Here is a 23,535-nt window from a genome sequence, read left to right as displayed (position 1 = left end):
GAGAGGGTCTGGAGCTGCAGCCAGCATGGCCGGCTCAGATTGGGCAGCAGGAGATGGGCATGTGACACTGGGGGCTGAGGGAGGGCAGAGGAGCCCCTGGAGACCTGGGCCTGAAGGTGTCCCTGTGGGAGGAGCAAAGCAGGTGTGCAGATCAGCGGGTGTGGGGACAGACACCGGTCACAGCACGTGGGCAGGCTGCTCGGGAGAGGTCAGGCCAGCCGCTGGATGCGGGTGCAGGTGGGTGTTGGGAAACACAGCCAGGTGAGGTTTTTGAGGTAGAAGCCTGGGGCTGGGCTCATGGGACAAATGAGCTGCGATGCGGGTCCCTGGAGCCTGGCTGTGGCTGAGACCCTGGGCCATGAGCAGCCTGCCACAGCCAGGCCCCACCCGCCACCAGCCTCCAGCACGCGTCTCAGTGCAGCTGCCTCCCTAGACTAATGGGCTGCTCTGCTTCCAGCCCCTGGCTGACGGGTCCTCCAACCCGTCCCTGCACGAGACCCTGAAGCCAACAGCCCTGCCACACCAGCCAGGGGGGCCCTCGCCGTCCAGCAGCCTGGGCAGCCTGAGCCCTGCCGAGAAAGAGGACTGCAGCTCCTCCTGCAGCTCCCGCTCCGCCGCCAGTGAGGACAGGCTGCTGTGCCGTGCCTTCCTGCGGGTCGGCAGCTTCCCTGAGGTGCTGGCCTGCGAGAGGTAGGCACCGTGGGTAGGGAGGGCCCGGGCTCAGAGTTCAGGGCAGACAGAGCCCCAGAGAGGTTAAGTGGCTCCTGCCGGGACACACAGTGGCCAGGGTCAGAGCTGGGACCCCAGATGCTCTAGTCACTCACTGTGCACACAGCGTTGATGATGCTGGAGTGACAGGGTCAGGCCTGTGCCCTGGGAGGGACAGGGGCCCTTGCTCAGCGCAGGTGTGCCCTGGGCACTGCAGCCGCAGCGGGCCGTGATGGGCACCTTCGGAGGACAGGGCAGATGCTCATTGCTTGGTGGAAGCAGTGACCTCATGAACCAAGGCCCGGGTCCCTGCTGCTGGCCCCTCTGCCCTGTTGCCCAGCAGGGCAGCCTGGACCGGGTTCCGTGGGCCATAAGTAGGAATCAGGGAGTGTTCCCCCAACGACCCAGCGAGGCAGATGCCGCCGGTTCGCCCCACTTCACGAAGATGGGAGCAAGACACAAAGAAGCTGAGTCACTTCCCCAAGGACACACAGCAGAGAGGGAGGGAGTTTTGTTAACCCAGACATCTCATCTTCCAAGCTTGTGCTCCAAAGCACCAAGCTTCAGCCCAGAGCAGGCTCGGGCTGCATTCCTCAGACCACTCTGTTCTACAGTTCCAGGAGCCTGGGCTGGATGAACAAGGCCCAGCTTGGCTCAGGACTGAGAAGGGGTGGGTCCAAGGCTTTGAGTTCAGTGTGGACCCTGAAGGTGGCCTAAGGGAGAGAGCTGTAGCAAAAGCAAGCTTCCGGGGTGGGTGAGCAGGCCAGCCCTGCTGTGCAGTGGCTGCTCTTCAGCATTTGTCACCCTTGGGTGGGTGCGTTGTCATTTAAAATGTGTTTGCTTCTCAGGGACAAAAAGGTTCAAAAAGGCGACCTTGTGGCCATCACCTGACCCAGGTCCTATCTTCCCTGGGTCAGTTTCCTCATCTGTGAAGTGGCACTGAGGGAACAGGTCATGTGGTGACAGAGGTGACAGTGTTCCAGGGAGGATGTGGGATGCTGACACCATTCTCTTTGGCCATTAGGGTGTGCCCAGCAGCTCGCTGGCCTCCTTTCTGTCACCCTTGGGGGTGTGAGGAGCGTCAGCACTGCAGAATGAGGGCCAGGACACACCCTGCAGTGCACTGACCTCTCTCCTCCCACCGACACACTGCCCTTCCATCTTAGTCACTTTCCCAGGCCTGGGACACAAAACCTAACACCCAAAACTCAAAGAGAGAAAGGTTTATTCAATTCAGTTTCCAGTGGGTTCAGTCCATGGCTGGCTCCAAGACAGAAAAGCACGGTGTTAGGGTCTAGTGGAGCAAAGCTCCCCATGTCATGGTGGCCAGGACGTAGAAAGAGAAGGGAGGAGCCAGGACAAGAATACACCTTTCCATCGTCATATCAATAGTGTCATTTTTATCCTCCCAACCACTGCCACCAATATCACCATGCCCTCCCTTGCTCTGCACCGTCACCATGACCACCATCATCACCATCATTGTGTAGTTATCAGTCTTCTCATCACCATCATCACTTGCCCATTGCTGAGACAAAATACCAACATCCACAACTTAAAGGAGAAGTTTAGTTGACTCATGCTTTCAGAGGGTTTAGTCCATGGTGGGTTGGCTGCAAGGCAGAAACATTATGGTGGAAAGATTTATCCGAGGAAAGCTCTTCACATCACAGCATCCAGGAATCAAAGAGAGAGAAGGGAGGAGCCTAGACATGAATATACCTTTTCAGGTCACATTTCCAGTGACCCACTTCCTCCAGCCAGGCCCCAGCACCTCCTAACTAACAGCACAGTCAGCCATTAACTCATCAATGGATGAATCCGCTAATGAGTAGAGCATCCCATTATCCAGTCACCTTCCAAAAGCCCCACTCTGAGCACAGGAGACTTTTGGGGGACATTCTAGACCTAAACCATAACACCATCTCTCCTGCTTCTTTGGCTCCTTCAGTGCAGACATCGAGCTATGTATCTATAACCTTCACCTCAAAGACATGAAGCTCTTGGATGCTGCGCTGAGGCAGGAGCAGCACATGGTAGGTGGGGAACGTGGCTCTCCCTCTCCTGGGGTTGGGAACGAGGAGGAGAGGTTGTCTGTGTTCCTGAGCCCCAGAGGCCCTTGGGATACAGACTTCAGTGAAGAGGAGCAGTCTGGGGAAGGGCGTGCTGTGTCAGGCCTCAGAGCGTGGCATGGGAGAGCAGGTCCGGCCTTACTTTAACTAGAGTTGGGGCTGAGCAGAACGGTGAGCGCCACTCCCTGGATGGAGAACAGAGGAGAGCTGTTCCAAAGAGGACAACACTTTTGAAAGGGCAATAACCATGCTAATAATATTGATGAGCACTCGTTTATTGAGTGCCTGCTATGTGCTAGCCCCTGGAGGTATTACACAGGCCATTGCATTGACCTCACCACAAGACAGAGAGGCAGGTGCTGCCATTATTAGTGGAGGAAACTGAGGCACAGAGAGGAAGACTTGGCCGAAGTCAGAGAGCTGCAGATGGAGCTAGTGTCCTCTGAGTGAATAAATGAGGACACGGAGCATGAACATCAGGAGCACAGGATTGCAGTGCTCATGTGCCTGCTGTCTGACCAGATCTGCCAGCGAGACCAGAGAGAGACTCTGAGTCTTCATACCGGGACTGTGGGAGTTGCAAAGAGCAATGCGTCCTCCCTGGGACAGATTCTCTGCATTACTGGAGGAGGACAGGGACCTCCAGAGGCAGGGCACGGGACAAAGCCTGTAGGGAAGAGGAAGGGAATACAGAAGAAGCACAGACTCCCCTACAGCGCCCTGGGCTGTGGAACAGAGGGAAGAGAGCAAACTCCACGTGGGCAGGCCTGGCCTTTAGGCAGGTGGCAGTGTGTGAACCCACAAATGACGCTAGAATTCAAGGAACACAGCGGGCCTCCTTACCCTCTATGTCATGCCTACAGAGGTCCCCAGGCATGTGTCGCATGCTGCTTTCTGTGGGCCACAGCTGGTCTCCGTGGGGGCAGGGACCCTGGCTGTTCTCTCAAAGGCTCCATGCTCCCCAGAAGGACCAGTGACTTCTGTCCTCAGAGCCCCATGCAGCTGGCCAGCAGAGGTCCTGGGGAGCCTCAGCCTGCTGTCACAGAGCTGCCCACTGTTGCTGCCCGCCCTGGACAGCTGTGTGGCCTCCACTTCCTGCTGGGTGCAGTGACATCAGCTTCTGCAGCACAGGGCTGGAGTTGACAGCAACCCTTGGGCTTTCGCGGCCCCCCACCTAGGGGGCCCTGTTTGGTCTCCATCTGTTAGGACAGGAGGTGGAGGGGTCTTGACTCCTGTGGAAATGGGGACCAGGGGCCTTACACACAGTAGGCACCTAGTAAATACTTGATGAATAAATGTATGAGGAAAAAGTGAAAGATTCTTTAGCACCGTCACTAAAATGCATCCGACGTAGGCTGACGTGTCAATGTGTAATCAGAAGTCTTTTCCTGCTTCAAACAAGTACAAAGGTGAATGAATACAATAAGTGGTGAATGTTTAAAGTATTAAAAAATTTATTACAGTAAGTGACATATTGCCATGAATCCCCCTCAAAATCCTCTTCCTTACTTCAAAGACTCTCATCCCATTGTTGCTGCCATTTTTCTGAAGCAGTTCTGGAAGTCTTCTTTTGTGAGTGTCTTTATGAAGTGTGATCAAAAATATGGTGAATGTTGCTGGCCAGTGCTGAGAAAGACAGGTTTGAAAGTCATGACGCTGTGTCCTCGTCCACCTTATTCACCAGATCTGGCACTGTGCAACCTCTGGCTCCTCCCCAAAGTCAAATGAAAAGGAAATGTTTTGAATCCACTCAGGACATGGAGGCAGTTGGGACAGCACAACTAAAGACACACAAAACAGGACTCCAGAGCTGCTGCAGAAAGTGGCAAGAATGGTGGGATGAATGTGCCCAAAGTGAGAGGAGGAGTTTGGAGAGGATTCATGGCAGTGTCTTTTACTGTAATAGTTTCTTTAAAACTTGAAATATTCACCATATTTTTCAATCACAGCTTGTATATGAAGGGAGAGACAGACAGAGGGAGGGAGAAAGAGGAAAGAGAAGGGGAAAGGAGGGAGGAGGAGAGAAACAGGAAGAAAGTTACTGCTGTTCAAACCTTTCTCTTACTAACTTTCCCTTTTTACCAACAGATGTTTATTCAGATTTTTAAACTGTGCCTCCTGGACCTTCTTCCTAAGAAGTCAGATGATGAGTTGCACCAGAAGATTCTTTCAAAACAAGAACATGTAAGTCATTAACCTATATTGCAAAGTAACTTATAAAATAGGTACACATAATAATAATACATATGATATACAACACAAAAGTATTTTCGCTTTTCTATAAAAAAATAGTTTATTACACTGTGGGTTTTTTAATGATGTATAAATGCATGTATACAAACATATAAAAAAGAATGTGTAATATCTAAAATGTGTTAAAATATTCAAAGCAGGCAAAAGAGACAAATAAATGTTTGCCATATGCACTGTTGAATGACAATCTCTGTAAGTGTTATTTCTGCACAAGTTTGGGGGTATTTTTAAGAATAAAATATGTTCATTGATTGTAACTGCTGCTACTACTTTGTATTCTACTCTTCTTGGTCTTTTCTAGAAAAGACCCAGTTTCATACACAGCCCAGACAGGGCTTGGAGTAAGCCCTGGTGTAGTTGGAATACTGGCTCTATCTTTTTTGTTTTATGTTTGCAATATCTGATCCTTCTATTCATCCTGAGACACTGGGCCATCTACAGATTCCATTGCAGTCATTTTTATCCCCATCTGCACTCTTGGCTGTCCCCTGAGCCTCAGTCTCAAGATCCCCTTCCAAGATCCACAAAGTCTACCTCCTGTTTCCTATTGTTTCTCTTTTATTTGTCTCTTTAGATTATTTAGACGTTGGGTCTCTCATTTGAGAGAAACCATGGAGTATTTAACCTTCTGCGTCTGATTTATTTCACTTAGCATTATGGCCTTAAGAGCCACCCACTTTTCTATGAATGACTCAGATTTATCACTCTGTGACTGGATAGTACTCTATTGTGTGTATATACCACATTTTCTGCATACATACTGGCTGCTTCCAAAATTCAGCTGTTACAAACTGATGGTATGATCACGGGTATCCATGTCTTTTACAAGCTCTCAGGATCCTAGTGTCAGATTATGATCTGTGATACCTGCTAGTACCTTTATCACCACTACCACCGCCATAGTCCCACCACCATAATCATCATCATCATGATCTTCATCATCTTCATTGTGTTACCACCATCACCACTGGATCAGTAACTTTCCCACTGCTGGGGCAAAACACCCAACACCCACAACTTAAGGGAGAGGTTTATTTGGCTCATGGTTTCAGAGGGTTTAGTCCACGGTCAGCTGGTTGCAAAACAGAAACAGCATGGCAGAAGGGCCTGGCAGAAGAAAGCTGCTCAACCAAAAGCAGCCAGGAAGCAGAGAGAATGGAAAGCCAGACAGAGAAGGAAGAAGCTGGGGACAACAATAGACCCTTCCAGGTCATACCCCAGGACCCACCTCCAATCAGGCTCCAGGCCCTAACAGCACATTCAGCTATGAACTCATCAATGGATTAATCCTCTAATGAAGATGGCACCCCCATGATCAGTCACCTCCTGGAAGACCCATCTCGGATCACATGAGACTTTCAGGGACATTTTAGATCTAAAGCATAACAATGACCAGAATCGTCTTCATCAACCCCCTTAGCCCCACCACTGCCGTCATTTTCATTCGTCATTGTCATGGTCATTGCTACTCTCACCACCACCGTCTGTATCATTCCTATTACTGTTGCTACTGCCTTCACCGTCATCACCATCTTCCTCATCTCCACCACCATGACACTGGAGGTTGGTAGAGGTTTCTTCGCCAAAACCCCTGGATCCCATGGGGAGGATCACTCCCTCCACCCCGGGGGGAATGGCACACATCACCCTCTCCGTCATCAGCACCATTGTCCTCTTCCTCAGCACCACTGTCAGGACCACCAGCAGTGCACATAGTGCTCATGTACATGATTTAACTTTCATGACAACCCTGTGAATGGCCTTATGATTTTTATTTAACAGCTAAAGAAATTGATGCTCGATGGGTTTAAATGATTTTCCAAGGATAAAAACAATGATAACGTTGATGGTGTTTGCAGTAGTAATAGTGATAATGAAATAATGCTGCATGTTACAATGCCAGGAATAGATATGGAGTCTGTAGATCTCAGATCAAATCCCAGTCCCACCTCTATTTGATATTGGGCTCTACTACTAAGCTACATTTCCAGCCCTCCCCCACCCCCTTCTTTTTTAAATTTTGAGACAAGATCTCACTAAGTTGCCCAGGCTGAGCTCAACTTTGCAATCCTCCTACCTCAGCCTCCTGAGTAGCTGGCATCACAGGTTTGCAAGACAATGCCTGACAAATGACTTGATTGTAGTAGTGGCTGCCATTTTTGAGGGAGTCTAGCTAAGTGCTTTAAGTGTATAATTTCATTTAATGCCCTCACCATTCTTGGAATTTCTAGAAAAAGACAAGAAGAGGTGAGAAATGTCAGCTGCTCTTAAAAAGGAAAGTGGTATGACGCAGAATTTTAAAGGGTGGGACAAGCCTAGCACTACCTCTTCCTGCCTGAGAGTCTTAGGGCACAATACCTGAACTTGCCATTTATCTTGGTCCCATCAGGAAAAAGCCATCCTTTGTCTCTTGTAGAGCTATTGTGAGGATTAGAACCACATATGCCCTCAGTACAGGCTGTCAATAGCAGTTTTTACCCATGTTATTTTTCCTAGTGAAGCTAGCCCACACCTGCACAGGTTATGTGACAGTGACGACAGCTCTGGAGAAGAGAGATCTGCCTCCTGCCCTGGATGTTGGGTTTGAAGGAAGACAGAGGACTCACGCATTTTTTTCCCAAATTCAGTCACTTGAGAGACAGAGTCGAGACAGATACAGAAATGTAGCTTTATTACTGATATTGGCTGAAGACACAGTAATCATGGAGGCCTTTCTCATACTAAATTCCAGAATTAGCTCAGCTTCCTGCCTCACACCTGTGTGACTGGGCCCCCTCAGCCTTCTGCCCTTGGAACCAGGGCCTTGCTACCTTGCTCAATCCGGGCTGGACCACAACAAAACAGTGAGCTCCCCTGATTTGTATATCCCAAAAAGGAAGTGGAAGTTAAGCCACTGTGCTCACTTCCTGTTCTTGAACCCACCCATCATGTACACATCACTTCCTCCCCTGAGGTATAGCATATAACCTTCCCCACGGAAACTAGGTGAGTATGGAAGAAACTTTTCCCTCCTAAACTTTTCCCATAAAAATCATGACATTTTCTAGGACTTTGTAATGATTGAAAGATGTGATTTCAGTGTTTTTAAGTATGGCCTAGTCTTTTTGAGAAGGGAGTATAGAACAAAATAATCCTTTATTCTTAAGTTTCTGTGTTTAATGAGGAAAGTAAATTTGAATCAATCAAACCTTAAGCAGGGCAACACCTAGAGCATGTAATTATTGTTACAAAAAATTTGCTGGTAATGTGGGGAAAATGAAAGCATTTGTTTATCTAGAATTTAAAACATGGTAGATTTTCTCTTTGTTTATTTGATTTCCTTTCTTCCTCCCAGGATTTGGAGGAATTAGAGAAGGGACTTCAGGTCAAACTGTCGAACATGGAAATGCTGGGCACCAGCGACTCTGGGTACATCAGCCTGGCAGACGTGGAGAAGAAGGAGAGAGAATCCTCAGAGCACCTCATGGACCACGTATGCAATGTCTTTTCTCTCCCTTTGGTTTCTGGGCCAGTGACATTGGCAAGATTGAAGAGACGGTGCTTAGGAGCGTGTTCACAATAATTCAATTCCCTGTTGCATTCTGCCCCAGATCAGGGATCCAGCTTCTGTAGTTAAGCCATGCAGAAAGTATAATTAGGGAGCAAAGGTTTACAGAGCAAAGGTTTTTTGGTTTTTTTCATTTAAATTTTAAATTGATCTTTTTATCATTCGAAGCAAAGATTGCTGTGACCCTCAATGTCATTACTGCCCTGTGGGGTAGAGGTGAGCGACTCACTTCTCAAACTTGAAGCGTCATAGAAAGCATGTTTAAATTCCAGAGAGGATGGCTGCTTTGAGACCTCCTTTTTTGGGGGGGACTCCCCTTCCCCAGTCATATACTGCATGTTAAATAGGCATTGCCTTGGCACACGCCCTTGGTCATTCCTCGTGTTAGGCGGGGGGAATTCAACATTCATTGTTCAGTAGCTTTGTCCTGGAGTTGTCAGGCCAGACCCTTTGTGAGCTTGTGAGGACTCCTGACTGCAGGTGTGGTGACAGAAGGGTACACGGAGAGGACCGAGGCACAGTGGAGGGAGGATTGCTTCCCTCCATTGAGGAAGGGACCCCAAAAGGCTAGGTAGGGAAGGAGGATGCTGGCCAGTAGGTTGCAGGTGGGATCCAGGGAGGGCAGCAGGCAGCAAGAGCAAAAGAAAGCCAGACAGGTCCAGCCAAGGTTCTCATCTCACGCCTGGAAGGTGGGCGTCACAGGTTTGAGGTGAGGTGGCTCGGCCCAGCTTCCATGTGAGACCGGCCCCTGGGCTCTGTGTGGAGGACCATTAAGTGCTGTTGGGCAAACCCAGCTCCAGCAGGAACTTCTGGAAGGCAACTGCAGCAGGGATGGAGAGGAAGGAAAGGTCCAAGAGCTGACGTGGTGGGATGCCATGGGGCAGGAGCAGGAGGAAGAGGAGAGAAGGGCTCAGCACTGCCAACAAAGGATCCAGATGAGCAACAAGCTGGGGGGGAGATGGGAGGTCTGGCTTGGATGCCTTGGGGGGAGAAGTCTGGAGGAGGAGGGTCCCCACTGAGGCCTAGGGAACAGGACATGGGGCACAGGGATGTCCCTAGAATGGGGAGCCAGGAAGAGATGGCTAAGGAGCAGTGCTTAGCCCAGATTCTTGTGACTCCCCAGAACTGTGGAACAGCAGGGAGAGGGCTCATAGATTTCACAAGGCCTTAAAGTGCCAGTGGCCTCCCAGAACGGGCTCTGGTCTGGGAGCGTGGCCCCAAATCTTGGATCCTGCCAGGAGGTCAGAAGAGGAGTCCAGGAGGACTGAGACAAGGAAGTCCCTGTGCTGGAAGGAGGAGGCAGAGCTCGTGGGACATGGAACTGTGGGTCTGGGTGTTCAGGGAGCTTGCATTCTCTTGCACAAGTTGTTGGGGTGCAGTGAGGGCAGGGAGAGAGCATGAGAGTGCTGGGGTGTAGTCTCTCCTGAGGGGAAGGAAGGAAGGGCTGGGCAGCGGCAGGACCAGGTGTCCGGCCTGCAGTGAGGCCCCTGAGGTAGATGCTGTCCGTTCCCAAGGCACCCTCTGTCTTGGCAGGGTTGGAAGGATTCAGCGCTCTGGGCTGATGCATCGTGGCCTTTGGTCACAGAAACAAGGTCAGCATGACTTTCTGGTGCCACCATCTCCTGTCCCCTCCCATGCCCTGCTAGCAGGGAGGGTCAGTATTGGTATCTGAGAGGCCAAGCAAAGGTGGAGGAAATCTGGGCCATGGGCCTGAGGAAAATCCTGTGTCTTTGTCACTTCCCTGTCTCTGAGCAGACCTAATACCCAACACCCACAACTTGCGGAAGAGGCTTATTTTGGCTTGGAGGTACAGTCGCTGGTCAGCAGTCTCAAGGGCAGGAGGGCCTGGCACAGGGGCCGGGCGGAGTGGAGCTGCTCACACCATGGGGCACAGGAAGTAGAGGGAAGGGAGGGGCCAGGAGGGAGATGATCCATCCAGGCCACGCCCCGTGACTGCCTCTTCCCCCAGGCCCCGCCTCCCACCGCACACTCAGCCCCCAAACGCCACAGTGGCTCCATCCCCCAGTAAGTACAGTGCCCCCATGACCTGACCACCCTGCACAAGCCCCAGCTCTGAGCCTTTGGGGCTCATTCAGAATGAAGCCATAACATCCTGCTTCTTGCTGGCCCCAGCTCTGTGACTTGTGAGCCCCCTCCCACGCTCTCCCCACACCATTTTATCTGGACACAGCCCAGCACACTCCATGCCAACTAAGCAGTTGTTAGCCTTCCTGGTATCGTTGTTCTTCTGGTGCCCAGAGGCTGCAATGCCACAAATTAAAGCACCCAATGGTGTAAGCCCCATGTTGCTGTCCAGCTGTGCCCCTGACAAGACAGAAGAAAGGAAGTGATTTTATTACTTTTTTTTTTTGGTACCAGGGATCGAACTTGGGACCTTGCACTTGCAAGGCAGGCACCGGAACCACTGAGCTAAATCCCCAGCCCGAAAGGAAGTGTTTTCAAAGACAGGTGTTTTACAGTCAGCATCATCTCTGCCATGCTCCTTTGCACGCTCAGGACATTAACTACTATTAAATGGCCATTGATGCTTTTATCTCCAGGCCTGGCTGAATCCCTTTCAAAGACTCTGAAGCCTCCAGCACACTGTCACATTCCATGTGCCCCAGGTAGTACTTAAGGCTTGTGTAAGAGCCCAGGGTTAGTTCATAGTTTGCCTTCTGGAGCAGCAGGGCCCTGTCCTTGCTGAAAAGCCATTTCTAAAAGACCCACTGCCTTCGGTGGCCAGGGAGCGCCCTCTGTAAGAATGCAGTTGTTGCCAAAAATAAACTCTCCAGGACTGTAGGATGCTTCAGAATCTCTGTTTGAGATCAAAAAGGAATTGTGATTCCCAAGCACAAGCCCAATAGCTTTCTTAAATAAGTTTTCTCCCCTAACTCTTGCCTCTCATGCTCATTTCACAGATGGAAGCTTTCTGGAAACAGATGGAAAACATCCAGCACTTTCTTGTGGACCAATTTAAATGTTCCAGCACCAAGGCACGGCAACTCACAATGACTCTGACGGAAAGAATGATTGTGGCCGAAGAGCTCCTGCAGCAGTCTCAGGATCTGCAGACTCTGGTAATCCTGGAGGGAGCGAGGGAGGGGGAAGACACTTGGGCCAGAGGAGGGAAGGCTGAGTCCTGAAGCATCTTGGACTTCTTTAAGTCACACACCTTCCTGTGGTGGATGAGCAGGGAATCCAACCAACCACTTACCCAGCATCCATCCACCACCCATGCATGCACCCACCCACCCATCCACCCGCCTGCCTGCCGTTCTTAGAGGAGGTGCTGACCAGCTGGGTCTTCTGCAGCCTGGCACATGCATTTGCAAGCCCAGCTGCACCTTGGCAGCATCTGGGGAGCTTGGAGAGGTTCTGCTGCTCGGGCCTTGGCTGACTCCCCACCCAGAGCTCAGCTTCATCTGCCTCACTCGCAACCTGGACACTGGGGTTTTTCAAGCTCTCAGATGATGACGCTGAGCAGCAGGGTGAGACGGTGTAGACGGGGCGTCTGGGTATAGAAGGTGTAGATGACGATGGGCGTCTGTGTGTCACCTGTACCTGTGCCCCATCCTCACTCCCAAGGAATCTGATCTGCTTGCCCTGGACTGGAGGCCCTGGCTTGAGGATTCTGATTGCAGCAAGGGATGGTGGCTGCTAGTGTAGAGGAGCCCCAGAACCCAGCCCGGAAGTGAGCTCAGCAACTGGAGCTGTGTGATGCTAAACGCTAACTGCCTGAGGTTCTAGCGCCATTTATAAAATCATGGTTCCACAGGCAGGGCCCAAGACCTCTGTCACCATCAGGGGTCCTGTGTGTGAAAGGGCTGAGCAGAGCCCAGGTGACACTGGCTCAGAACCCCACCTGCCCGGGACATGGCGGCCCCAGCAGGTAGGGCCTGGGGATGGACGGCAGCAGCCTCACTGCAGCCATGCCACCATCCTCCCGTTCAGCACTGCCAAATACACAGCGGCCTGGGGAGTTGATATAGCATTTGTTTGTCTGTTTGTGGCACTGAGGTTTGAACCCAGGGCCTTTGTAATGAGCTCCATCCCTAGCCCTTTTTATTTCTTGAGACAGTCTCACAAAGTTGCTAAGTTGCTCAGGCTGGGCTCTAATATGTGACCCCCCTGCCTCAGCCTCCTGGAGTGTTTATTTATTTGCTTATTTTAGGGGTGCTGGGGATGGATCCCAAGACCTCAAGCATGCTAGGCAGGCATGCTAGCACTGAGCCACACTCCCAGCCCTGGTTTGCTCTTTTCTCAGATAGGCACAGCAAATATTCAGTTACAGTGAACAGATCAGGAGCAAGCCAAGTAGCTAAGTGATGCATCTGGGGCCCCACCCCACCTAGTGACATCACCAAGCTGAGACCCCAAGCCCTTCATATGCTGCCCGGGCCTTGGACTTGACTGTTAATTTGAGAAGGCTGCTGACTCCCGTGAATGCACGTCAGAGATGAAAGACTTCTTTCTCTCTGTGATCAGCCGGATATTGATTCAGGGGAAAAAAATCCTTGCTGGAATATCAGCCAGTAATATCCAAACAGGACAAAGGGAAGTTTAGCAGCCTGATTGTGCTTCTGCCAATGTGCCAATAATGAGCACTCCCTTCATGCCACACCCTGTTAGGGGAACGTTGTGGTGGTTAAAATGCAGCTCAAGGGAGAAGCCCAGCCCTTAACACTGTCTTTCCACTTGCTAGCTGTGTGGTCTTGGGCAGGTTGCTTAACGCCTCTGTGACCCAGCTTCGTCATCTGCAGTGGGGACAATGACACAGGCCCTGGGGTTTGTGTGTGGCTGAGGGTCTGAGGCCATGCGTAGTGCAGAGCTGAGCACACAGGAGGCACTCAGTGAGCACCAGTCCTTAGATCCCGACAGCCACCGGTTACACAGCAGCCAGAACAAAGCCTCACGACGCCGCGTGGAAAGGACCACAGCCCAAGTCTACAGATGAGGGACGCACAGCTCTGCCCGTGTCGTCCTTGACTTCAGAGGACATAGAGCCGCCACAGAGCAGACGGGCGTCCCCGGTTCTCAGGACGCATCTCAGAACAGCTCTGGGGGGGAGGGGGACCCTGGCATGTGTCACTGCAGCGGCGCTCAGTACTGGACAGCCCCGAAAAGGAACCCAGAGGCATCAGACAGGGATGGGGACAGAATCCACAACGCTAAGAGGCGCCACTGCTGGGCCCCCCACGAAGACAGCTGGCACCCACGCAGCGCGGCTCGCTCTGGCTCGAGATGCCTGGAGCAGGCTGATGCCTGACGTGGTTACCTGATGCTCGCTGGGTGGAGCCCTCAGGTGTGGCACCCCTGCCCTTGGTCTGCATCCGAGACAGTGCCTGGGAACCCTGCCATGCCCCTCGCACCTCTCTCCACACGGAGCTCCAATGACTAAGCCCAGAGATGGCGCTGTCACTCAGCCCTGCGGCCCTGCGCGGTTCTCCGCTTCCCGCCGCTCCAGGTGCTGCGCCCGCCCCCTGCCTTCCGCACCTGCACGCCACGGTCCTCGTTCGCCCTCTAGCGGCCGCGCCGGGAGCACCGCCAGTTCTACTCGGAGAATTGTGCGAGGATCTATTAGGGAGGCTCACAGGACAGGCGGGGTCCACATGGCCATCTGCGTGCTGGATCAAGGAGCTGACGCCGCAAGACAAGACGGGCCAAGGAGGCAGTGCCAGTCCGAGGCCGCAGGCCTGGAAGCTCCCTGGGGAGCCGCTGGTGTGAGTCTGCCTTGCAAGGCTGGAGAAGCTGGAGTCTGGTGTCCTCAGGGGACGGCAGCAAAAGACGCCCAGGCTCTGCAGAAGGGAGCTCTTCAAGTGCAGGCCGACTTCCTCCTTCCCTTTCATTCCATCTGCCTGCAAGCCGATTGGCTGGAGCCCCCCCCGCCAGGGCGGGCCTTCCCCCCCATTTGCTAACCCTCGTGCCAGTCTCACTCCCAGGAGTGTGCTCTACTAATCTGGGGGTGACTCTTAACCGGGACAAATTCGCATTGTGAACTTGAGTAACAGTCACTGCTGTGGTCTGGCCCTGGCCTGACCCCTAGACTAGCTCCTCAAAGTCAGAAGCACGGGGCCCTGGAGCACAGAAGATGGCCAGGGAGGGGAAGGTCAGGGAAGGACCACAGAGCCGGTGAGCAGAAGTGGAACTCAGCCAGGCAGCATGGAAGGAGGCAGCACGGCTGTTTTGGGCAGCAGGCTCAGCATGTGCAAAGGCCCCGCACATGCAGCTGAGAGCCTGTCATGGCCAAAGGCCCAGAGCGGAAGGAGGGGGCACAAGACCTCAAAGGGCCTTGCATGCCACACTCAGGAGTTTGGACCTGATTTGGAGGCCATGGGGACAGCGGGTGGTAGAGCCACGTCTGCATCTCTCAAAGTCCCCCATGTGCTGTGGGAGTGGGGCGGGGAGAGCAGGAACTGCTTGCTGCTCTAAACTCCGGGGTGTCGCTCCTCCTGCCCTTCTCCCCCTGACACACTGAAGCCCAGGACTCAGACTCCCTGAGCCTCCAGGGCCAAGAACTGTGTTACTTTCACTGCTGCCCTTGCGGTTCTTTGCAGGGCTGCAGAGGACACGGGCCGCGCTAGCCGGAGAGGGGGGACCTTGAGAAAGAAGGGCTTCCTCTTCTGTCCTGGGTGCATGCTGGGTTCCTGCCCTAAGGGTGACCCCAGGGGACACCCCCAGGGCCTCAGTGTCTGTGTCCCCACAGGACACCCTGGAGAGGACACTGGGCCGGGTGCACATGGCCAAGCTGGTTGAGTGCCTGCGGATGCAGATCCAGGAGGAGACCAAGTGCCACCTGGCTGCCATGTCCCATAGCCTGGAACTGCTGGCCGTGCAGGGGATGCTGTCAGGGCAGCAGAAGGAGGAGCTGCTGGCCCAGCAGCACAAGGCCTTCTGGGAGGAGGCAGAGCACTTCAGCCGGGGTGAGTGGGTGGCATGGTCCCCGTGCAGTGCAGGAGGTATGGGAGACGTGGCCCGTGTCACCAAACACGGGCTGCAATCCCCAGCCGCTGCCTTCTCAGAGTCTGGAGTCCCTCTTTGTGGAGCAGAGCTGGGGCCAGGGTCCCCACCTGGAACTGGGGCAAAGCAGGGTGAAGGGTCTCAGCCAGACACAGGAGTGCCCAGAAGTGAGCAGGAGCTGTGTGGCCCTGCCAGTTGCTGGGAGCAAGGGGCCTGGGGCAGCGTGGGGAGAAGCTGCACCATGTAGTTGAGCTGCAGGTGCCCCATCCTGGCTCCTGTCCCCAGTGCCAGCCTTGGGGTAGGCGGGGCAGGACTCAAGACTTAGGGGATACTTAGGGCTTTGTGGCACTCCCACAGTTGGTGGAACCCTCAGGGAGAAACCCAGGTCTGTCACCTACAGGGAGAGGAGCATCCCTGCCCTGCGCCATGTCCTCACCCCCTTGGTAGAGCATAGGAGTGGCTCTGCTGAGCAGTCACCCCCTGCCCTGCGGCCCTTTCACTCCCAGAGTTCATCCAGCGCAGCAAAGCCCTGGTCCAGGCATCTCTGGCTCGCCAGGCGGAGGAGGCGGCCAGGCTCACACTGGCCCACGAGGAGGAGCGGAGGAGCTTCCTGGCCACTTCCCTGCCGGTCCCGGACCCGGAGGATTTCCTCAAGGTGAGCTGTCCCTGGGTGCACGTGGTGGAGGGGTGTCCCTGTGTGTAAGGCAGGCTCATCAGCTGGGCGTGTGGAGCTGAGCCACTGGGACTGGGGGGTGGCCAAGCTGGAAGCATTCTTGGCCTTGTCTAGGAGGGGGACGGGAGACCCGCAGGAGGACAGGATGCAAGAGGGTAGAGGGCTCAGCTTGCTTGGGACACACTTACTCTGTCTTCTTTGCCACTTTCTGAAGCAGCTCTGGAAATCCTCTTTCTCGAGCGTCTTTTTGGGGTGTGATCCAAAACACGGTGACTGCTGCTGCCAAGTGTCATCTAATAGAAAGGCAGCTCCTACAAACAGGCTGCTGTGTCCCCCACCTCAGTCACACTCCTGTCCCTGTGTGCTTCTGGCTCCTCCCCAAAGTCAAAATGGACATGAAAGGTGAATGTTGTGAATTGATTCAAGGCATCGAGAGAGCCACGACAGCGCAACTAAGACACAAAAGAGGGCTCCAGAGCTGCTTCAGAAAGCAGCAAGAATGATGGGATGAGTGTTCCGAGCAAGGGGAGGATTTTGAGGTAGATTAATAGAATTGTGTCTTTTACTGTGATATTCTTTTAATTGAAACACTCACCATACATTTTAATCATACTGCATGTCGTGTCCCCCCCCCGCCCTGGTCCTGGCCTTCCTCATCCGAAAGGGGGTGACTTCACCTGTGTCATAGGACCCCAGGCCCAGTGAGATGCAGCTCTGCCTCGCCGAGGCCCGCCCAGCCCCTCTTACCCTTTGGTACAGCCCCTCCCAGCCATGTGTGGCAGGGTGGCATGGAGAGGGGTCGGGGCTCGGGGCCCAGCATAGTGTGCATGGCAGCACCCGGAGAGCGGCCACGGGCTCCCCCTGCGTCCTCAGAGACACAGCCCAGCATCTCCCTACAACGTCCTCTCCCTTCCCTTCCTGTGCGGGGTTCCCCGGTGCCTGCACCCCCGTGCCCTCTGCTGATGCTGGGTCTCTGTACATCCCTGCCCCCCCCATCACCCTGCTGGGCTCCCCGGGTCCTCCCTGAGCCTGGGTGGGGTCCACAGCAGAGTTGCCACAGTGATGTCTCCATGGCTGGGGACCAGGACGAGACAGTGGGGTACCTGGCGGTCCCTTCTCACGCTGGGTGTGAGGAAAGAATGTCTTGTGCGTCTCCTGGGAAGCGGGTTTGCTGGTCCTAGCCTTGTCCACAGTTTGCAAGCCACAGAAGCCATGTGATAGTCCTGTGCCTCAGCTCCCCTGAGTGTAACTCAGGTGGACACCCCTCCCCCTGAGCAGCAGGGCAGGCTGGGGAGAAGTCCTAGAAAAAGCGAAGCTTGCAGCTTAGTACCAGAGTCAGTTCCTGTTGGAACCGCAGGATTTCCACGAGGTCCTGGAGCAGCAGCGGCTGATGCAGAGGGACCTGGAGGAGGAGGAGGAGGTGAGAGCCACTGAGGCCGCAGCTGCGTTCTGCCAGGTAGGTGGCCCCGGTCAGGACGTCCTCTGGGTCAGGGACCCCAAGCAGGCTGAGGTCCACCTGCACTCAGGCAAGGTGACTGGGCAGGCCACTGCCCCCAGCAGGGTCCTCCCGGCCATGCTAGAAGCGGCAAGTCAGTCCCCCGTTTGATCAGGAGAAAGCACACAAGGTCACCAAGTGGCAGGGGCCAGTGGGACAGAGGCAGCATGCAGAGCCGAGGGCACCTGGTGGGGAGGATGTGACAGGACCTGTGGGCTCAGCACTCTGACGGAGGATCCACGTGCCTGGCCCAGTTCCCTGGCTCTTCCCCTGCCTCTCTGCGTAGCCACAAGACCATCACCCCATCCCTGGCTCTCAGTGTGCCTGGCTGTGCGATGGGGTTGTGACAGTCCTTCTCAGCAGTGCTCTGTGGACTGAACGCCTGGAGCCCTGCGGTGGTGGGTGCTCTTGGGACATCCCAGCCATGTGCCTGGTGTGGGCCCAGGAGTGAGGGCGGGAAGCCCGGAGGAGGCCAGGGCCAAGGGCAGCTGCCTGCTGCAGGGGACAGGGAGGCAGGTGGGAGGGAGAAATTGCCCTCGCCGTGGTCACCAGCCTGAGCTGCCCTACCAGGACGCCACAGACAGGGCCTGCACAGCTGGTGCCTGCAGCCCCAGGGGTCTCAGGCTGACTTCCCCTATAAGGTTGGGTGTTTTCAATTTAAAAAAAGAAAATAAAAAAAGATCAGAGCATGTGCTCACAGGTGTTTCACATATTACCTGTGGTGTGGGACATTTTTCACAATTTAAAGAAATACATCTGGAGAGAGACCGGTCGGGGAGGTGGGGGGAGACCTGGAGACCCGAAGCAGGACAGCGGGGGCTGGGTCAGCCAGCCTGTAGGCCTGAGGGCCAGTTTTGACTGCAGTGGGGACAGGATCTTCCCAGGAATTTTAGCGGGGAGATTCGGGGAAGATCCGAGGTCTCCACAAACAACTCACCTCTGTGTGGAGGCCGAGGGGGACAAGCGGCCACAGGGGCTGAACATAATCCAGGTGGTGGCACAGGAGGCCTCTGGGGCCTAGCGGAGGCACCAGAGGTGGAGGGCTGAGGTGAGCAGGGCTGGAACAGGGCTGGGTGGGGTGCGAGCGCCGGAAGGCAGCAGGTGTGTCCCAGGACCGTGTGTGTTCAGGTCCCCGTGTGCACAGTGTGAGGTGTGTCTGTGCATGTGTGTGCAGGGTGGTGCCCGTGACCCAGTGTGATTCTCACCGCACGCAGGAACTGTACCACAGCACCGTGGACACCTTCCAGCAGTTTGTGGACACCCTGTTCCTGCAGACGCTCCCGGGAGTCAGTGGCCTCCACAGGACAGAGTGCGAGTCCCTAAGGCAGGTGACGCAGGAGGAGGCAGCTCGGCAGCTGGGGCACTCGGACCGCTTCCGGAGACAGCAGTGGGGCCTCCTGCAGGACCTCCTGGAGCAAGACAGGCAGGTGGGCCACGAGTTTGAGACTTAGGAGCGTAATGAGGGGTTCCTTGCATGTGGCATCCCCAGTGCCGTGCCAGGTGGAATTGCAGAGGCTGGTGACATGGGGAGGGGGGATTTAGCAAGATCAGAATAAAAAAGACAAGAGTTTATTCGGATCAGAGTGCACTGTGGAGAGGGACAGCAGGCGAGTTTCCAAGCAAGGAGTCATGCAGTACAGGTGAGAGATTAGGATTCCACTGAGGCTTTGAGGATCAGGCAGAGGGTCCGGGCAGCCAATCTGGGTGTCTCAGGAAGGCTCCTGGGTCACCTGGCTCCAGCTGATGTTCCCGGAACACCTGTGTTGTGTCTGAAGTTCTACATTAAAGGTATAATGGGGAGGGACGCCAGTGGGGGCTGCGCACTCGGGAAACCTGGAACTGACGCCCTGGTCAGCACAGTGGCCCCCAGAGAGGTCCTCAGCCTGATCCCGGTACTAAGCATAGGTGACCCTGTGGCAAAAGGGACTTTGCCATGTAATGAAGTTAAGGATCTTGGGATGGTGAGATCGTGGTGGCCCGATGTCCAGACAAGGGTCCTGCAGGGTCAGAGGTCAACCTCTGGTGTGAACAGAGGCATGAGTGGGACAGCCCAGAGCCTGGGGTGCTGACCCCTTCTAGAAGCTGGAAGGGAGAAGGGACAAGGGACAGATTCTTCCCCAGGGCCTCCAGAAGGAACCAGCTCTACAATGGCCTGACTTTAGCCTGGGAAGAGTCATTTCAGACCAACTTCTGAAACTGTAAGGAAGTGAACTTGCATGTCTTAAGCCACAGGGTTTGTGGCAATGAGTTACAGTGGCAATAAGAAGCTAATACAATGAAACATTAAAACCTGTTAAATAGAAGAAGCAATTTCCAAGTGAGACAGACACCCAAACCACTCGACTACCCTTTCTCCCTTGCTTTCTGCACCCCAGAGGCTGACACTAACATGCTTAATACCCAGTGTCCTTTGCAGTTAGCAGCGGCCAAGTGACACGGCTCTGACCTGTGAGACATGGTGTGGTAACTGCAGAGGTTCCTCATTCCTGATGCCACAGCCACACCTTGCTAGCAGCACTGCTCTTCCCCAGTGCTCCCCTCTTCCTGCCTAGAATGTGTGCCCCTGCCATGCCTGACTTAGACTCAGTCAGCTGAGCACACGGGAGCACACAAGACACCCAGAGCCGCAGGGCCGTGGGGAAAGAGCCGCTGTGCCTGCCCTGGCCCATCCACTCCTAGGTGCCTGTTGTAAGAAAAACTCCTGTTTCTTTCCTTTTTTTCTTTGCAGTGCTGGGGCTAGAACCCAGGGCCCTGTGCATACTGGGCAAGTGTTCTGCCCCTGAGCTACACCCCACACTCTCCTCCATAGGGTTTTCAGTTGGTTATAAAAAAGCTGCAGCAATTGGTGCCTGTAACAGAAGTTTATTGGTGCCATTCATTGGGGCTGTAGAAAGTGCACAGGAAGTGGAGGAATGCATTATGCAAAGGGCAGCCACACAGCCCAGTACACTGCCAGTCTGAATCCTGCCATAGATAACTTGCGCACTTCCTGCATTTGGCTGCGAGTTCTTTTCGGACAGCAGCTGATTTTCCTGTTCACATGCCCTCCTTCAGAGCCCAGAGCTGGATGTGGCAAGTGTTTAGGAAAACTCAGCTGCATTTCCAGCAACAACAATGCAGCTTGGAAGTGATCACAGGGTCACCTAGACCCCATTCTGCCAAGAGATCTAAATGGAGCAGAATTCATCACAAAATACTAGGGCCCAAAGCAATCAGTTACCAGCCTGGGAAGTAGGAGACCTGGGCTTTCAAAAGCTCACCAAGTGAGAATATTGCAAATGGGAATGAGGGCCTTTAAAGGCCACTGGGGTTTTGCAAGGGACCCCACCCACCCAACCTTGGAGGCTCAGGACGTGGATTTGAGTTTGAACTCATGACAGGCTGGTGGCTTTGCTGCTTAGCTGACCCCCTGCTACTCTGTTGTGTTGCATGACTTTCTAGAAATCTCCAAACCCCAGCTTCTGTATAAAACCCAGGGATCAAAATGCCCAACAGGTGGCTATGCAGTGATACATGTTACCATCTTCTGCACAAAACCTGTTTAAATATTTAATGATTTTTTTTAATACTGGGGATCGAACTCAGGACCTTGTGCTCGAGAGGCAGTTGTGATGCCACTGAGCTAAATCCCCTGCCCTACTTAATGGTACTGATCCTAAAACAAATCCAGAATTTTATTTCTGATGAAATACCCACTGTTCTAGTTATATTTTTCTCAATGCTAATACAAAATACTTGAGACTCAAAGATAAAGGGGGACAGGCTTATTGAGCTCCCAGTTTGTAGAGGTTTTAATCTATAATCAGCTGCTCCAAGGCAGGGTGGCATGGCAGAGGAGCATCAAGAGGAGAAACAGTTCATGCCAGGTAGAAGGTAACAAAGCAACAAGGAATGACTACAACTCTTTTTATCTCTTATAATTTATTTAGGCTCTTTAGGGCAGGTAGCACTCACATCTTTAATCCTAGTGCCCCTGATCTTAGTGTTGTAACAGGAATCAATTTCAGTGTCACACACTCTAGATCCAGCCACCTCTGAAAAAGCCCCACCTATGACTGCATGAGGCTTTGGGGGACCTCTAAACACAAATGATAACATTCTGCCCCTGGCCCCCAAAGACTCATGTGCGCCCTTATATGTTAAAGCCATCTAGGGCATCTCTAAGAGTGGCCATGGACCTAACAGCTTCAGCATTGCTGAAGAGTCCAAAGTCTCCTCTGAGATTTAAGGCAGACTCTTAGCTGTAAGCCCCTGTATAAATGAAAAGAAAGTTAAACACTTTTAACATTTAATGGCATAAAACAGACATTTTTATTCTAAAACTACAAATGAGGATAGCAAGGAATGGGAACAAAGCAAGACCAAAATCTAACAGGGCAAACATTAAATCTCAGTTTTACTTTTAGCATTTTTGGCAATCTGTGGCAAGTTCTGAACTCCAAAGGGCCTGGGTGGCTCCGCCCCTGCAGCCCTACCCGTGGCTATAGCTCTCATGGCTTCTCTCTGCAGCAGGCTCTGTTCTCTCTTTGTAGTTTTTCTCAGATGATCCATGTTTTTGGCTTTTTCTAAATTTTGGTGGTCTGTACTGCACCTTCGGCTTCACACAGCTTCACACACTGCGCTCTCAGGGGTACCCTGCCTGGCCTCCCAGGCCTTCTTCTGAAATCTGGGTGGAAGCCTTTTTGACCCCCAATTCTTGTATTTTGCATGCACCTAAAACCAGCACCGTGTGGATGATGCCAAGGTCTGCTGCCAGCTGGAGCTGTAGCCAGACTTTCTTCTCTCTTGGCTATAGGGCTCCAGTGCCTAGGAGCCAAATCCCAAGGAACAATTTCCGTAGGCTGCCGCCATCCTGGAACATGGTGCTCAGGGGCTTTCTTTTTAAGGCAAAGTCTTTTACCTGCAACTCTGACTCTGCAGAGGCTGAGTCCTGTTGGGTTTTGTTCTTTGATGTCTTTGGGCCATCTTTTTTGTTGTCTTCTTTTGAAATACTGGGCTTTTTCTTGCTAGTGTTTTCAGCGACCAGTTTCTCCTCTGTTCTATCTTTGCAAGCCTAAATTTTACAGGAGCTTTGCAATGTTTTAAATTGTTCTGCTGGGCTCTTTGCTCTTGATTCTCAACATAAATCTGGCTTTAAAAGCCCCCAACAGAAGCCATGCCACCACCTCAACTTTAGACTGCTTTGAAATTTCTTCTGCCAGATTAATTAGTCTGCTGCCCTTAATCTCAGTCTCAGGCAAAGACCCTGGACAAGAGCAAAATTGAGACAAATTTTCTGCCAAACTGGAGCACACATTGTCTGAGGTCCAGCAGCCAGTGCATCCCTCTTCCCACCAGAAACCTCCTGAGCTTGGTTTTTACTGACAGAATTTCTATCAGCATTCTGGCCTTCTGAGCTCTGACCAGAATCTCCCATCAAGTACAGCCTCGTGTGTTCCATGCTCTACTTTTGTAGCCAGCATTCCAAGCCTTTCCTAACTCTGCAACCTCACAAGCCAGCTCCAGGTACAGTCAAAGCAACGACCCCACTTCTCTGGTACCAAATTCTGTCTTAGTTACTTTCTTCTTGTTGTTGAAACAAAGTACCCGACACCCAAATTTAAAGAGGGAAAGATTTATTTAGCTCAGTTTTCAGAAGTTTTAGTCTCTTAATTGGCTGGCTCCAAGGCAGGGTGGCAGGGCAGAGGGCATCACAGAGGGCATCGCAGAGGAGAAACAGTTCATGGCAGACAGAAGGTAACAAAGCAACAGGGCTCTTCCTGTCTCTTATATCTTATCCAGGCTACTTAGGACAGGCAGCACTCACACCCTTAAACCTACTGCCCTT

At 53.0% G+C, this 23,535-nt stretch overlaps 1 protein-coding gene across 13 annotated transcripts in view; it reads left to right on the top strand.

The window, feature by feature from the left end:
• Positions 1–23,535, top strand: part of Evc (EvC ciliary complex subunit 1) — a 47,544-nt gene that overhangs the window by 12,050 nt on the left and 11,959 nt on the right. For 12 of the 13 annotated variants that reach the window (XR_015441259.1, XR_015441258.1, XR_015441260.1 and 9 more), the window contains 9 exons: positions 458–690; positions 2,660–2,744; positions 4,869–4,964; positions 8,368–8,505; positions 11,502–11,660; positions 15,287–15,503; positions 16,047–16,195; positions 17,571–17,669; positions 18,923–19,135. Coding sequence is in view for 10 of the 13 variants with exons in the window: in XM_087187310.1 (XP_087043436.1) it covers positions 458–690; positions 2,660–2,744; positions 4,869–4,964; positions 8,368–8,505; positions 11,502–11,660; positions 15,287–15,503; positions 16,047–16,195; positions 17,571–17,669; positions 18,923–19,135 (1,389 nt within the window). In the remaining 3 variants the exon portion in view is untranslated. The remainder of the gene's footprint in view (positions 1–457; positions 691–2,659; positions 2,745–4,868; positions 4,965–8,367; positions 8,506–11,501; positions 11,661–15,286; positions 15,504–16,046; positions 16,196–17,570; positions 17,670–18,922; positions 19,136–23,535) is intronic. The other variant, XM_087187312.1, reaches the window with a different exon arrangement.

The sequence above is a fragment of the Heterocephalus glaber genome, unplaced genomic scaffold, assembly GCF_053883595.1.
Source record: "Heterocephalus glaber isolate CG9 unplaced genomic scaffold, H.glaber_assembly_v1.0 deba00001509, whole genome shotgun sequence".
Taxonomy (NCBI): Eukaryota; Metazoa; Chordata; class Mammalia; order Rodentia; family Bathyergidae; genus Heterocephalus; species Heterocephalus glaber.
This window is presented reverse-complemented; position numbering and strand designations above follow the sequence as displayed.